The sequence below is a fragment of the Vidua macroura genome, chromosome 2 (genome assembly GCF_024509145.1).
Source record: "Vidua macroura isolate BioBank_ID:100142 chromosome 2, ASM2450914v1, whole genome shotgun sequence".
Lineage (NCBI taxonomy): Eukaryota > Metazoa > Chordata > Aves > Passeriformes > Viduidae > Vidua > Vidua macroura.
This window is the reverse complement of record NC_071572.1, coordinates 2,290,999-2,307,813: the sequence shown is the minus strand read 5'-3', so window position 1 is coordinate 2,307,813 and position 16,815 is coordinate 2,290,999. Positions and strand designations below refer to the sequence as shown.

Here is a 16,815-nt window from a genome sequence, read left to right as displayed (position 1 = left end):
TTGCCCCTAAAAAGCACTGGCTGCTCCTTTTCAGGCCAGAAACAGGTGGGGGTTTGCTGCAGGAACACCCCACACCCAATTTTTTGTCAGGGAGGAAGGAAAACACAACATCTCCCTGTGAGTCATGCCTGGAAATTCTTCTGTTTATTTATAATTACAAGGGACAAACATCCTGAAAATGCCCATAGGTGTCTTCGTAAATATCCTGATCACTTACATAAAAAAAAAAAATCTTAAAAAAAAGAGAATTCATGGGCTGTGTATAAATTCCCTATAAATAAATAAATAAATATTATTTTTATATATATCCCTACAAATATCCCTTCAATTCAGAGACTTCCTGACATAAAAAAACCCAATCTGACCAACCCCATCAACTGTAGGGGAAGTTTTCTCTTAAAAAGTGCAACTCATGGATGGCTCTTGCTTTTCCCAAACTCATCACCTGGTTTAAAATTCTTCCTCATGGAAATGCACATTTTTCCACAGGATTCAAAGGGTCAAAGGTCACGGTTTTAGCCAACATTTCATTTGTGCCCCAGAGTTTATGGCTAAAATTCAAGCCTGAATTTCTTTGTGCAATAACGACTGGGTTTCCCTTGGTATAAACACAGAAAGGATTTTTATTCTCATGGGTTTATTTGCAACCCCAGGGAAATCAGCAGGAGGTAAAGGCACAGCACTGACTATGGGGATTTTTTGGTGAATTTTGAATGAGTTAGAGATGGGACTCCGAGGTTTTTAGGTGATGTGATTTATTTTTCTTGTCTTCTGCACAGGCAGGAAGGGTGAGTTCGCTACATCTTCACTGCATGGCTCAGAAGGTCACAAGACCCTCAGTTACAAGACTTTTTAAGGAGTTATTGACCAATAAAACACTGCCAACAAGGATATTTATGTTTTTGACCCAATCCTTAAATATTTCATCTTATGGACCCATGTTACAGTGTGAGCTCTCTTGGCCAGTCATGTTCTGACACACAAACCCACAGTGCTGCATTCTGAGCTCCTTGTTTACCTCTGTTTACCTTTATTTTTTCTATATTTTAAACTCTAAACTTTCCTTTACTTAGCTTAACGTGTCTCTGCTTTTAAACTCCAAATCCACATTCTCCCTTCCAGCACCTCAGTTTGGGAGCCTTTTCCAAGGTCTCAGCTCAAATCCTGGCTTTAATTCTAAGCTTTGGCTTCCAGGCCCAAAGTTCTGAGAGCTCCCTGCACTTCAGACTCCAACAACGGACCCCAAAATTGACTTTTAAAAATTGACTTTAAAACATAAAACCACCAGCAAAGAGATGGGGGCTGAGGCAGAGTCAAATAACCAAAATATGGATCCATAATTTGGAGTCTCAACCCCCTGCTAGGCACACTCAGGTTCTTTTAAAGCCTACAGTGAAACCCTGAAAACTTTAAAAATCTAGAAATTCTACAGCTCAGTTCATAAAGATAAACCCCACCCTGCCTCAGGTTATTAAAGCAGCTTCCTTGATGCACTTTTTAATAGCTGTAAAAACCAAATCTCAGCATTTCCTACTAACAGGGGGTTTATGAGGAACTCAGATTTTTTTTTTCCCCAGCCAAGGAATGATTCATAATAAACACACAGGACTTAAGTGGATGGATCCTGGAGCAAATCATTACATATTTTTCCTCTCATAGACTCATTGGATAAAAGCAAAACAAACTCCTGGAAAAGTTCTGACATTTGTGATTAAATATTTCAAGATTTATCAAAAGTCAAAGATAAGCCTGGCTCCTTCATGGATCCAGAAAACTGCTGGAATAAACTCCAGACCTTCAAATTAAATTAAAATTTGCTTTTCCCCATTATTCCCCAAGAGGATTTTCCTTTCTTTTTTGGACTCTGAGGGGAAAAAAAAAAATATTTGGGGAATTTGAAGCTGTTTGTTGTCCATGGAAAAAAAAAAAAGGAAAGAAATTGTCTGTCCCAAGCAGTCCAGGGCAGTTCATCCCTGGGCTGGGGCCAGCTGGGATGGGCTGGAGGAGGGGTCCCACAGCAAAATTCACAATTTTTCCTGCCCCAGCTGGGAGCAAATCAAACTCCAAAGCCACAAATGAAGTGGCAGGGCCACAAATGAAGATGTAGATTTTTCAGAAACTCTGTTCCTGAGGCAAAGCCATGCTTAAAAACAATCCTTAATGCTGGGTTTAAATTTATAACTGGTTTAGCCAGCCTGGCTCCTGCTCAAGCTCTAATTTCTTCCTGCTGAAGTTAAATTCAACCAGAAGATAAAGGCCACTGTAGCAGGCCTCCAAAAATAGTCTGAAAAAAAAAATTAAAAAAAAAAAAAAATAAATCTTTTTAAATGGCTTTTTTAAAATTTAGTTTAAATATATATTTTGAAACAAATGGCACTCAAACTGGAAATTGATGTGTGGGCTAGTTAATTGTCAAATTATTTCATAAAAAGGCCTTTCTGTGCCCACTCTAAAGGATTTTTTTTCCAGGCACCACCACTCTGCTCTCAGCTTGCTTTGGCACCATGAGGGCACTTGTTGGAAATATAAGGTGGAATTATGGCTGGCTGGATTTACTTCTCCTGCCCAAGCCCGTTCTTGTTGATGTCAGGGGCAGAAATCCCAGGATTTCCAGAGGAGTGGGAACAAGAACTCCTTTGGAGGCCCTGGGAGCTGACAGGAATATCCCAGTTTAAATGGATTTGTGTTTTGAGCAGTGGGAGCAGCCCAAAATTGCTGCTGGCGCTGTTTAAAGCAAAATTATCCCTTCAAAAAGAGAATATTGAGGCAGAGCAAGGAGAGATTGGTGATAAATCAGGATGAAATGTTATAAATAAAGTGTAAGAGAAATGAAAAATAAATTCGAAGATTTTATTTAGAAATAAGTTTTATAAATAAACCCCCGTTCACTGTGAATTTTTGTGTTTTGAGAGTCCCTTAAATTTCAAATCCCACCATTTTCAAGCTCAGTTGTTTCAAGCCTCTGCTGAAGTGAAAGGTTTGGGATTTTGCTGATTAAACTGCCCTCAAAAAGCAACTTGGTCAAACTTCCTGATTTTCCACAGCACCTCTTGCACTAAGAATTTATAGATATTTCCATGCCCGTGGAATTCAGTCAGTGCAGATGACCAGGAGGGATAAATAGGATTAAAACTTGTGTGACACTGCCAGTCCCCTCTTCCTGCACATGCCAAAGTCTGTTTAGTGTCCCATTGATCCCATAATTCTTTAATTTCTCCAAATTACTGAGTTAATAACTACAGTAGTAGTAATAATAATAATAATATCCAAATTACTGAGTTAATAACTACAGTAATAATAATAATAATAATAATAATAATAATAATAATACCAAAACCTACAAGATCTACTGGCCGGATATTACTCCAAAAAGAACAATTTCTGGGCAAAAATTTGGAAAATTTTGGCAGTAAAAAACACAGAATGGGGAGTTTCTGCTCCTGGATGGATGGATGGGAATGCTCAGTGCTTTGGGATAACGGCAGTGATGAAATGGGTGGATTTTAACAGGTACCATCCTGAATCCTTCAGGATGCAAAATTCAGGGTGAGAGAAACCCAGGCTGAAAAATGAGTAGAAAATAGGGCCCTTGTGTAGGGAAGTTTATTTGCAAGCAAAGCAAGATTTAAAGGAATTTGAACATGAATTAAATGGTAGGAAGCAACTAAAGCTGTACCATAACGGAGTGAAGGGAACAAACAGAACTAAGAATGTCTCCTGCTCATATTTTTAAAATTAGCAGGTTAAAAAAAAAAAGTATTTCTGGTGGCTGTTTATTCCCCAAATTGCTTTTTCTAAGAGAAACAAGGGTTTATGGGTTTATATCCTTGTTTTCTCTGCCTCTTTGAGTTCTATTTTGTCTCATAGCCACTAATTTTGATATCACTGTTATAAACACGCATCCAAAGAACTCCACATTTCTTTCAATTAAAAATATGGGTTACCACAAAAAAAATTAAGGTGCACAAATAATCCCCACCATTAAAGCCCCCCTCTCTGTTTGTGGAAACAGACACAGGATAAATTAACCAGATATTTTCAGAATATTCTCCCCTCTCTCACCTTCCTCTCCTCTGCTGCTTAGTCTTTATTTCAATTCATTTATTTATTTGTAAATGTTTGATACACAACTGAACACTTCAGATCCTTGCAAGTCTTATCCAGGGCGTGCTGAAATTAATGAGGAATTTTTTTAATGGGATTTTGGGAAACTTTAGGTCAGGTGCTACCAGTGAATTTCAGTTACAAACAAAGGCATGGAAAGCCAAATTCTACAATAAATTCAGGCTCTTTTGCCCCTGTGCCTATCCCAAGAAGGCAAAAAAAAAAAAAAAAAAAAAATTAGAAATGTCCATCTAAGAGGAAAAAAAAAAAAACCATAAAACCCCTCATAGTTCTGCTGCAGAACAGTAGTAAACTGAGTTTTATGAGTTCTATCACAACCATATAAAACGCTTTACTGAAAACACCACTGAGCTGGAAAAACTCAGGAAAAACTGCCCTGAATTCCATGTGAACACTCATAAATCTGCCCCCCCTTTTCCCTTTTTTTTTTTTTTTTTTTTTTTTTGTTTTATTTTTATTTTTTTTCTCCTCCCCCAGCACATTTACCATAAAACCCCTGTTCCACATCAGATTTCTCTCCCTTTCATAGGCAGCCTCAATCTCTGACACAATCTAAGGCTCCCAGACTGGAATTCTGAGTTTTATTTCAGCCCTATTGCGTTACCACGCTTGGGTTTCGGGCCCTGCCTCCATCTGCAATTTGCAATATCATATTATTTATGGCCCTTCTGAAAGGTAATGAGGAGTAAAATACAATGAACAAGAACAGATATAAAGACACGGCGATGTGGTGGCGAGGAAAGGAAATTTGAGTATTTCGCCAAAGCCCTTTTCAAGGAGAAAAAAAAAAAAAAAGCTTCAAACAGCACTGAAAAAAAAAAAAAAAAAAAAAAACTTTATATAAAGGCAAGGCACCAGTGTAAGGGGCCAAATTTGTATTTAGCAGTTTTATTTTCTTTATGCTTTAGGTGTCAGAGCACACCCCATACCTGGGACAGGCCAAGGTGCACAGATGCTGTTTCAGAAATGTACATTATTTTGCCGTCGGACGCCACGACGAAAACAAAGCCATCCAAAGTCTGAAATAAAGAGAAATGCACAGGGTAAGAAGCAAGAAATCCATTTAAAGCATTGACAGTGGGGGGGAAAAAAAATGTATTTTGGAGGATGATTTCTGACTTCAACAGCAGCAAAGAGCGAAATTTAAGGAATATAAAATTTTATCTGATTTTGTTCCCTTAAACTCAGGGTCGTTGTGAAATCCACCTCGTTCCCCTGCAGATGCAGCTTTGCTGCTGCAATTTCAGGGAATATTTTGCTGTCGATTCAGGGTTTTTTTTTTTAGTGCTTAGCCCAAATCCTGAGCTCTGGGGTGCTGAGGGGGAAGTCAGGCCCTACCTGAGCCATTTTTTATGGCGTAATTGGCAGACCCAGCTCGCTGCTATTTGCAATTTCTTTAATGGCACCACGGGCAACGTTGAAATTTGGCTGCGTTTTCAAGAATGGATTTCTGAACAGAGAGCCCTCTGCTCTGTAGCAACGTGAACTTCCAAAAAATAAAAAAAAGCAGAAAAAGCCAGCATCCAAAAATTAATAAGCACAAATATCTCTCTTTGAGTCTCAAAGAGGATTTACCTTCCAAAAAAAGAGAAAAGAATTAATGGGTGGCTGTGTATAAATGATGCCTCCCTTCAATTTAGAGACTTTCTGGCATAAAAAAAACCCCAAATCGAGCTGACCAACCTCATCCACTGTCAGCATCCCAAAAATGAATAAGCACAAATAGCTCCTGTTGAGTGTGATAAAGTTTTATCCTCGCAGTCTGCAAACCTCAACCAGCTCAAAGTTGAGATCCAATCCTACAAATTCTCCTTGAGGGGATATTGGCTGGGAGGCAAATGTTGCTTGTGTGAGTAAAAAAAGCTGGAGTTTGATTTAGTCAGATGTTATTTATATGAGAAAAAAAAATAAATAATTTGGTAAAAGCTCAGCCAAAATTTGCCATGATTTGGATACAAAACCTCTCAGTTCAGGGGGGGGCTTTGATTTTTTAGTGCCCAATTTCAGGGATTTTTTTCAAAAGTAGCTGATAGCAAAAAAATCTGCATTATCTCTACCCAGTACAGAGAGCTTTGATCAACACGTGGCGTGTGAATATCAGTGAATATTCCCACATGTGAATATCACCAGAAAAGATATTTGGAAGAGAAAAATAATTTTTACAGCGCATAAGTAAAACAACCACCTGTTTTAATCCATTTAAAGTCACTGAACTGGAAGAGAAGCAATAAAATCCTGTCTACTTCATGCACCTCTAGTGCCACCCCAATAAGAAAATATTCCAAATTATTCTCTGGCCTGCTAATGACTCTACAGCATATAATTGAAACCAGATTAGTCTTTGCCTTTTTTTTTTTTTAAGCATAAATTAAATATTGTAGAAATATTATAATGGGGAATAATTGCAGTTTTAGCCACAATTTTGCCTTAAACACTCTTATCTTGCAATTGCTGTACCCTGTATCATTAAAAAACTTTTATTAAGCTTATTAATGATAAATTAATTGCTGTTACTGCAGCACATCCCAAAATTTCATGTACAGGGAAGCAGACTGAAGCTGAAAATTCACATGGAAAATTTCAGTCTAAGAACTCTTAAACATAAACAAAAAAAAAAAAAAAGGTTTGCAGTAAATGTGGGTTTATTAAAACCTTCAGCATTCGTCATTCAGAAATAACTGAACTGTAAAATCAGAGTTGCAGGTGGTCAGCATTTAATTTGCTGTAAATTCAATTAATGCCAGACAAAATGGGGAACAGCCAGGAGGAGGAGTAACACCAAAGGTTTCTACAGTTGGGTCTGTATTTTAATATATAAATTTAATTATTATACACAACTAGATCAGCATTTCCAGGCGGACTCGTGGCTCCGGAACAGCTGAGAGGGCAGCAGCTACTTGAAATAAAATTCCAAGGCTGGAAATGCCTCCCCAGGAGATCATTTTGAGCTCTGCCATAGCCTGGATGTTGTCAGTGCCTCCCAAAAATCTCATTTTTCCCCGCGGGAGAGCGGCTGATGCTCTGTGGTCGTCATTCCAAAGGTGGGAGCGGGCGGAGCGGCCGCGGAGCCCGGGCAGAGATTTTTTTGGTTGGGTTTTTATCCCCGGCGAAGAGAAAGAGTGAAAACAGCGCCAGCTCTGTGAGCAGGGATTCACCTCCCACAATAAACCCGCCCGCTAAATTCTTCCGGTTTGGTGGCTCTTTAAAATCGGGGGAGGAAACCCGCGCTGCGTTTGGTTCACATATTTAAAAAAATAAACAAACAAACAAACAAACAAATAAATAAATAAATAAATAAATTATATAATAAACAAACAAATATTTAAAAATATATATTATATATAATATTTTTATAGATAATTAAAATTATATAAAATTAAATTATATATAATATATAATTTTCATATATATAATTTTATTTTATATATTTATAATATATAATATATATTTATTGTATATTATATATAATATTTTTATATATTTATATATTTATAATATATAATTTTTTACACATATATAATTAAAATTTTAGTTAAACGCAATTTTTTTTTTTTTTTTAAATCCCTCCTGCTGGCACCCTCGCCCCGGCTACGACTTCCTAAATTCAGAGGAATTGCGGAGCATTCAGAGGAATTCACCGGGATTGTGACCAGCGGGATTTTCAGGCGCTAAAGTCCCGGGAGATCCAATCCAGGTGTTGTCCCCTTCCAGGTGTCACCGCTGGGGAACACCGGTCCCCTCCCCCGGGGGCTCCCCGGGGACATCCCGGCACTTTTGGGGCGGCTGATGGAAGCTTTTAGGGCTGGCAGAGCTGGGCGTGCACAGAGGGGATGAGCGCCTCTTGCTTCGGCCGATACCAAAGGCGAGGAGAAAAAAAAAATGAAATAATTGGAATAAAAGTGGTCGGTGCCTCTGGTTTTCTGCTCTCCCAGCCCGATGAGATGAAGGCTTCAGCCAGGGTGAGGAGCGAGTGGAGGAGGAGGAGGAGGAGGAGGAGGAGGAGGAGGAGGAGGAGGAGGAGGAGGAGGAGGAGGAGGAGGAGGAGGAGGAGGAGAAGGAGGAGGAGGAGGAGGAGGAGGAGAGGCAACTCCTCAACCCCGGTTTTTCCATGCGCACTACCTGAAGCAAGTGGGATCCGAGCTCCATGGCCACGTTATCCAAAGGGCCGATCCTGCTCGGCTGCCCCCAGGCGTCGCCCAGACCTACAAAAAACCCCAAGGATTTGGTCAGAGCAGGCAGCGGAGCCCGAGCTGCCCCCCCTGCCCGTGCTCCTCCCGCGGGTGCGGGCCCGGCGGTGGCAAAGGCTGAGTCCCTTCTCCACGCAGGTTTTTGGGGGGGAATTGTTCTTTTTCTGGACCAGAGCATCCCCGCGGATGCGCTTTCCCCGAATTCCCCGGAGATCCCCTCCAGGGCCGCGGCCGCAGCCGCTCGCATCGCCCGCCGGGCCCGGCCCGTCCTTGCACCGTCCCCTTGTCCCTGTCCCTGTCCCTGTCCCTGTCCCTGTCCCTGTCCCTGTGAGCGGCCACCCCGAGGTGGGCAAGGAGGAGGATGAGGAGGTTAAAGAAGGCCGGAGCTCGACTGGAGAGAAACTGCCCCGATTTCACCTGCGCACCGACGGGCCCGACAGAGCTTCGCCCCCCTGCCCCACCTGACCCCACAGCCCGACCCTATAGCCCGACCCCATAGCCCGACCCCACAGTCTGACCCACAGCCCGAGCCCACAGCCCGACCCTACAGCCCGACCCCACAGTCTGACCCTACAGCCCGACCCCACAGTCTGACCCACAGCCCGACCCCACAACCCGACCCTACAGCCCGACCCCACAGTCTGACCCACAGCCCGACCCCACAACCCGACCCCACGGCCTGACCGCACAGTCCGACCCCATAGCCTGACCCCACAGCCCGAACCCACGGCCTGACCCCACAACCTGACCCCACAGCCCGACACCACAGTCTGACCCCACAGGCCGAGCTCACAGTCTGACCCCACAGCCCGACCCCACAGCCCGAGCTCACAGTCTGACCCCACAGCCGGACCCCACAGCCCGAGCTCACAGTCTGACCCCACAGCCGGACCCCACAGGCCGAGCTCACAGTCTGACCCCACAGACCGACTCCACAGCCCGACCCCATAGCCTGACCCCACAGCCGGACCCCACAGCCCGAGCCCGCCCCGGTGGCCGCGGAAGGTTCCTGGCGGAGCCACCCTGGGGCGAGGAGGGGCGGCGGGGCCGGGGTTTGCGCGCTGGTGGGGTTGCTTGGTTGGTCGGGTTTCTTGCTTGGTTGGGTTTCGCTTCCAGGGTAAAACGGAGCCTTGCAGCAGCTCGGAGGAGCCGGGGCCGCCACCGTGCCATGCCCAGAGCCGGGCACTCCCGTGGCACCTGGTGGCCGAGGGGTCACTGCCCCCCGGGGATGGAGGGGAAGGGAAGGACGCGACCGCACCCGTTTGGCGCCTCGTTTTTGGAGAGAAACAACAACGCTCGGCTTCGGCGAGGCCTCAAAACCCAAAAAAAAGGTGTTTTTTTTGGCCGCTGGCCCTGGATGAAAGGCGGGGATTCGGCGCTGCCAGCCTGGAGTTCCACAATCGGCCCGGCTCGAGGATGCCCCGCTATGAAACCGAGCCCCGCGTTTTCCCCCGGTGCCCTCTGGCCGCCCAGGGGCTTCCAGAGAAATCTCCTTTCTCCCGGAACGGGAGGGAAAACTGACAGAAATTCCTGCCCTGAGCTCCAGCTCCGTGATTCTGGATCCGTTTGTGCTCTGGCCGCTTAAACCCGGTCTGGGAATGATGGGGGGATTTCTGTCCACTTTTGGGGCATCCCTTGGGATCCGGGCAGGTTCTCCCGTTGGAGGGACGGGAGGCGGCGGGGAGGACGCGGTGCTTCCCCCGAGTTTTGGTTCCCTTCCCGGTGCTTGGCACCCCCGGGAAAGCGCTAAAGAGCTTCCCATGCCAGGCAGGGGACGCCGGGGACCTCGGCCGGCCCTGACCCCTCCTTTTCGCCGTCCCGAGGCAGCAGCAGCACCCAAAAAGAGAGGTCTGCATCCCCACCCCGTGTCCGTCTCTCCAAATCCCGGGAATTCCCCGCGTTTTCCCGTGGGAAGGGGAAGCACACCTTCCCTGCTCTGAAAGAAGCGCTGGGAAATCTGTTCGGGAGAGCCAAACGAAAATTCGCCCTTTTCTCCGCCTTTTCCCAATTCCCCGTTTGGAAAAGGCTCCTAAACTTCCAGAGACACGGCAAAAATGTCCTTTTTGCTGAAAGACTTTTTTGTTTCTCGGGAGAAAAAGTTTGGGAATCGCAGAGTCATCCTGCAGTTGCTTTCCTGATACGGCAACAAATGCAAACTCCAGAGTCTGTCCCTGCGCGGCGGGGTTTGCCCTTATTTCGATTTACAAATTACAAATTTCGAAATATGAGACTGCAAACCTACAAAGAGAGTCGCACACAGCTGTGTAAAAACTGCCCTGAGCTCTTCCATTCCCAAAGACGAAGCAGATTTATCCCTTGAGCTCTCAGGAAACTCTCCTAGAACGAGCCGCGTCTCTGCCCCACCCGTGCGAGACAATTCGCTCCGTCCTGTCCTTTCTCAGCATCCCAAAATCTGCGCTAGTTTTGAGGTTCTTTCCTAGCCCGGAATAAAAAAAAAAAAAAAAAAAAAAATGTCACTTGCTCAGATTTGCTCCCTTTGGAATTCAAAATCGGAGTCGCAATCGCGAACGCGCATCAAACGTAAACACGTTCGGTGGATCAGGCTGGCATTCGTCTGAGCTTATTTTAAAGCCGGTGATTTTATCATTTAATCCGCCAGCAGATCGCTTTAAAGGTGAAAACGAAACGAATAAAACCTTACATTCGAATAAAGGACTAACGCCCATTAATTTCTCCTCCGAGAGATTTGCAAACGCGCCTTCCCTGTAAATGTATGGATGCCATAGGCTCGGCCTGGCTGCTCCTGCCTGGCCGGGAAATAACGCACAAATTCGCTCAGTGGCCTGGAGCGAGGCCAAAATCGCCGCGAGCCTTTCCCGCGCCGCTCCTGCGGGACGGGAGGTCGCTGGGATGGGAGGCGATCCCTGTCTGGGGATGCTGCCGGCTGTCCCCCACGGCTTTGTCACCGCACGGGCGGTTTGGAAGGGGACATGTCCAGACGTCCCCTGGCAGCAGGAATTACCCGGCCCAAGAGAGAGGATTCCCTGCCGGCGGGCAGCTGGAGCATCCTCCCCGCAAACGCTGGGAACACCCGTGGGAGTGGCCCGGCCCCGAGCGCGGCTCCTTTGCCGTGCCAGAGGCTCAGGGATCCCCCAGATCCAGCGAGCTGGGGGGATTCCGGCAGCCCGGAGAGCCGGGGCTGGGCTCAGCGGCAGAGCCCGCACGGCCCGGGGCCCCTGCGGGACTGTGACTCGCCAGTCCCAGGCTCAACCTTCGCTTTTGGGCACTCCGCCGGCAGACATGGGCGAGATGAGCCTCTCTCCTGCTTTTCCTGGTGTTTGGAGCGCTGTCTGTCCCCCCCGGGCCCGGGGCCGGGAGGGCAGGGCAGGACCGCGATGCCCGGAGGGCGAACCACCGGCTCCAAGCGCGGCTGTGCCCGCCGGACCCCTCCGGGCACAGGGAGGCAGCTCCGGCTCCGACAGCTCCGGCCCGGAGTCAGAGAGGGGGGTTTAAACAAACACCCCAAAATTTCTGCTGCTTTTGCCGTTGAAAAACTGGGGGATTTTCGTACAAACGCGTCCCGCTCCCTCTGGCAAACACGGACAAAATCCCCCTCCGCCCCTTCTGACATCTCTGGCTGTTTTTCAAAGTACCCCAGCACTCACTTTGTGCCATTTGTACATTTCCCGCTTTCCAGGGAGGCAGCGGGGTGAGTGGAACTGTAATAAGATCTAGAAATATTTGGGAACAACTCCCACCTTTGCTCTCGGCACACAGAAGTTCGTCCACACGCACATTTGAAAGCCCGGTAGCTTTTCAGCTTGGGATTCTGCTAGAAGAATTACTTAGCCATGTATTACGTTCAGTATCGGGTTGCCCTGTAACTTGGAGTATTTCCTTTGTGTCTGCTGGGCTGTTCCCCGGAGCGCAAGGTCCCCCAGCCTTCACAAGGAACAACGACGAGCCCTGGGGGCTCGCCGCCAATTCTGCTTTTTGGGTTTTCCCCAGCGCCGTTGTGCCTCCCTCGGCCGGGAGAGCCCCGGGGATATTCCCGAGGGGCGGCCCCGGAGCTCCATCGAGGTTTGTGCCCCTCGTTGAGGCGAGGGGCGAGGCTCTGCTGGCACCCCGTGAGGAGGGGGCGAGGGCAGCGCTGACACCGAGCCCCGTCTGCAGCGGGGGCCGGGGGAATCTCAGCCCCGACGGCACCGCTGGATCGCGGGGCCCCGATGGAACACCCGGGCCCGGCCAGGGGAACGTCTGAGAAGGGGGAAACCCCCAGGTCACGTTCTGGGAAGGAGCAGGGCCGGGCAGGGATGTGCGGGGCCGGCCGCTCCTCTCTGCGGGCTCAGCGCGGGGAGGGCGGCCGAGGGTTGGGCGGTGGGAAGGACGGGCGTAAAGATCCAAGATTTTTATTTTATAAAAATAAATAATAATTTAAAAAAATAAAGGGCGAACTCCCAGGAAAAAAAATTTTAAAAGTAAAAAAGTGGGGGAAAAAAATACTCTAACAAATCTGCCCCCCAGGACACCCGCACTAACCCGGCTCTCCCCGCCGAGCCCAACCCACCAGATCGCGTTAAGAGGCCCCAAAGCGGGCGTCCTACAGACAGGGAGGTCACGGGCAGACCCACGGCAGTGACCCCCGCCCTTCCTTTCCCTCCCTCCCTCCCTCCCTCCCCTCCGGCCGGGAGAGACCGGAGCGACCCCGCCGCTCGTCCCCGCCCCGACCCCGCCGCCCGTCCCCGCACCGCGGAGCCACCGGCTCCCGCCGCCTGGGAACGGCCCCAGGAAAAGCCTAAAAAAAGCACTTTTGTTTTTAGTGAGACCTTTAATGTCACTATTAGTGGTTAGTACAATAGGGGCTGGCTTTTCAAAAAGGGATTACTCACGCCTCGCGCTTTATTTATTTGTTTAATTCATTAACGAACCTTTTCCGAGCGCGTGTGGCAATCAGACGGAATAGCTGCGATTCGCCTTGATTTTCTTAAAATATACATTCGTGGCCAGGTTTAAATGGGGACCGAAGACTGTGAATATTCCTAGTAATTTCTATTGTCTGCCTCTCGGAATAAGGAGATCTACCGCTCCGTCACTTTATTCAGATTATTTTGTATTGCGCACATTGTATTTAGGGTCACATATTAATTAGCTCGCTCCCATCCGGTTTAAACAACCATAGATGTCCAATTTCATAAGCGGTTTTGGACACTGCGCCGGGGATGGGGGAGGGAGAGGGTGACGATTTCACCAGTCTGCCGTAACCGGGGGGCAGAGAATCGCGGTTTTTAAACGCGATTCATTCTCGCCTCTCTTTCTTTCATTAGCTCCTTTTCAAAATAAAAAAAAAAAAAAAATTAAAATTTAAAAAATACTGGCAGAGACGACTCGTGGTGTATTTCTGTTCTACAGCAACAAACCCGTGGCAACAACAACAACAACAACAACAACAACAAAAACCAAAACACGAGAGAAGACGGTGTTAGAGAGCAGGAGGCTGGAGGCTGCTGTGTCCTGACTTTAACTCCTGAATCTCAAGGTCGCAGCGGTACCGCAGGGCACAATCTGGGATATCGGAGCCCGAACTTGTCCCTTGCAGGGCTTGCTCTGCGAGGGCGAAAGGAGCCGGGGTAAAAATCCCCTTTCGCTCTCGCTTCTTGGAGTCTGAGCGGGTTCGGTCCATCTTCGGGACAAAGCCTGGCCGGGCTGAGCAGGAGACCTGTCCCAAGCCCTGTCGGGATCAGCCACCTCGCTGAGGGTCTCAAACTTTTCCTGAACTACGTGTGAAAACCAGGGGGTGAGCCCTGAGCCCTCCACCGAGGGGTTTAAAAACACAACCCTCTCTCTTTCTCTCTCTCTCTCTCTTTCCCTCCAGTCCAGACGGTGCTCTCCAGGTCTGCAGCTGAACAGCGTTTCTGGCCGTGCTGGCCGCAGTTAGTCCGGGCCTAGCACGCGTCTGGTGGCGTCTGAGACCTGTCCCCCCCCACCCTGCCACCCCTTTAAGCCTCACAGGGTGCCGGCTGGGCCAGCCGGGGTGCTGCTACGTGCCCACCTTCATTTCACGGCCCCACACCCATCGGGTCCAGCTCTCGCCATGGGGCTCTTCCCCCCGCGGCTCGCTGGCCCAGGATTTAAGCTGGGACGCCTTTCCAGGCTGCTTCCCCTCCCAGTAAAGCCAACTGGAAACCAGTAGCCGAGTATGAGGAGGCGGCAGGGAGGACGGACAGAAGGACGGACGGATGGGGACCCCCCTCCCCTCCTTCCACGGGCAAATCCCGAGGGAAAGGGAAGTTTGGGTGATGCAGGACTGTGCGGAAGAAACCCCCCCTAAAAAAAATCCTTCTGCAGCCGCTTCTGCCCGGCTCCCCCTTTTCCCCTTCACCCTCCCAGGCACTAAACGCAGGGCTCGGCGACCGGAGGAGGTAATTCCCCCGGCCTGTCATCCCTGGATGCAAAGCTTTGGTTTTAAATGTATTTCCAGCCGTACTTAAGACGATGAAAGATCAGGAATTCGCTGTATGCATTTAAACGTTGCCCTTAATAAGCAGAGTGTGCGGAAGCGCACGCCCGGCCTGTTTAGGGAAGACAGACACATAAAACACACCCGAGCTGTGGGTATAAACCTGCTCTCGGGGTCGTCTCGTCGCTCTTGAGGATCAGCAGGGCTGGAAAAGCCGGGACGCATCCAGCAGCATCTCGAAACGTGCCGCTTTTCGTCCCTCCTAAATCAAAGGCGTTCGGGGGCATGATGGCCAGGCACGGCCGGCGAGTGACCCCCCACACCGCCCCCCTCGAAATTACGACGCTCTGTTTCTCATCGGGAAATTTCCCGGTGGGGAATAATGGCTGGAAAATGCGGCGGAGCAGCGCCTCGCTCCCCTTGCTCCGCTGGCTCGGGAGCGCACACTAACGGAGCCCTGGCTTCCCATAATAGCACGGCTGCTCCGTGCTCCCGAAATTTCTGAATTAAATGGCCACAACGGTAAGCTTTGCTCGGGTTGGGAGGGTTTTTTTTTTTTCCCCGCCCTCCCCCTATTTTATTTCTGGTTGTGTTTTTCTTTTTAGCCTTTTAATAAAGCTCCTTAGAAACCGCGCCGGAGAGCAGACCTTCCCCTGCGGAATTTGCTAATTCCTTCACCCTGCTCCTAGTCCGGAGAGGCACAAACAAATGACAAAGCGGGGCTGCTGGGCTTTATTTAGCCACCCGCAGGCACTGCCCAGCGCTTCATTCCGCATCAGCTCCGCGGCCGCACCGACAGCACGGGCGGCTCCCCACGGCTACCGGCCCGCAGCCTCCCCTCGCCCTCGGGGGGAAGGCAGGAACCTCCCGAGGGGCTGATTTTCCCCAAACCCTGCGGGAAGGAGAGATTGGTGCCGGGCCTCGCTGCTGAGTGTCCCCGAGAAGAGCCACGGGAGCCACAGCCCCGGCCGGGGAGCAGCGGGGTCCCGGCCGGGCTGGGCTCGGACCCTCCTTCCCCTCTTCCCCTCTCTCCCCGGCCCCGGGAGAAGCCGCAGGGCCTCGCTGCGGAGCGGCCGCGCCTTCATTCCCAGCCTGGCTCCAGAGAGCTCCAACCGAAACAAAATAATAATAACAACCACACGGGTTGGTTTTGTTTTGGTTTTTTTTTTCCCCGAGGCCGTGTCCGGATGGGAAGAGCCGTGCCCAGGGGCCATCCCCGGGAGCCGGGCGGGCTCCTCCGGGGCTGAACACACCAACCGAGCCCGCTCTCATCGGGACGGTCCCCCCGAGCCAACGGAGCTGAAGCGGCAGCCGAGGAGGGGGGCGAGAAAGGGGGGATGAACCGGCCGGCTCTGCCTCCCACCGCCGCCGGGCTTGGGGCACACGGGCTCATTCCCAGCCCGCTTTTCCCTCAACACCCCCCTCGCTCGCTCACCCCGTTCTGAGACCCCTGCAGGCATCCCCTCCCTCCTGCCAGGGCGCTGATGGGGTCGTGCCCACCCCAGCACGCCCTCCCCGCTCTCTCCCGGCCCGCGGCGCCTCCCCGTCCCTGCCGTGCGGGCTCCCGGAGCCCCGGGGCTGCTTTTACCTTCGGGGAACACGGCTCGCATTTTCAGGTAGCTGGTGGTGAGGCGGATGATGGACGCCTTGTCCAGCTGCGAGGTGATGGCCGAGGGCAGGGGCAGGAGTTTGGCCAGTTCGTAGAATTCTCCATTTTCTTTTTCCCGTCTAGTCTTTGCCGCGTTCTTGGATTTTTCCTTCATCGCGACTGCTGCAAGGCGGGGATGTCACTGGCATATTAGACCCGGTTCTTCCGAATGGCAGGGGGCATGGATTTCGAGTGGAGAGTTAGGATTTTCGTTTAAGGAAGGCAATTTACCCAAATCAAATAGTTAATAATAATAATAATAAACGAAAGGGGAAAAAAAAAGACAAAAAGGGGAGGGAAAAATAAAGCTAAACCAACCAAACAAAAACAACACGGACAGAAACTGTGTGAGGAGGAGGGAGGCGATCTCTGAGCTGCAAGCCGCTCGGAGAAAGCAGTTCTGCTCTGACCCTGCAGCAGCGAGGGCTTCGAAAGCC

At 49.4% G+C, this 16,815-nt stretch overlaps 1 protein-coding gene across 1 annotated transcript in view; it reads right to left on the bottom strand.

Annotated features, from left to right (window-relative positions):
* Positions 1-16,493, bottom strand: part of SIM2 (SIM bHLH transcription factor 2) — a 55,721-nt gene extending 39,228 nt beyond the window's left edge. The window contains exons 1-3 of the mRNA XM_053970587.1: positions 16,319-16,493; positions 8,245-8,327; positions 5,055-5,144 (exon numbers count right to left, since the gene is read on the bottom strand). Of these exons, the coding sequence (XP_053826562.1) occupies positions 5,055-5,144; positions 8,245-8,327; positions 16,319-16,493 (348 nt within the window). The remainder of the gene's footprint in view (positions 1-5,054; positions 5,145-8,244; positions 8,328-16,318) is intronic.
* Between the last annotated feature and the right edge of the window lie 322 nt (positions 16,494-16,815).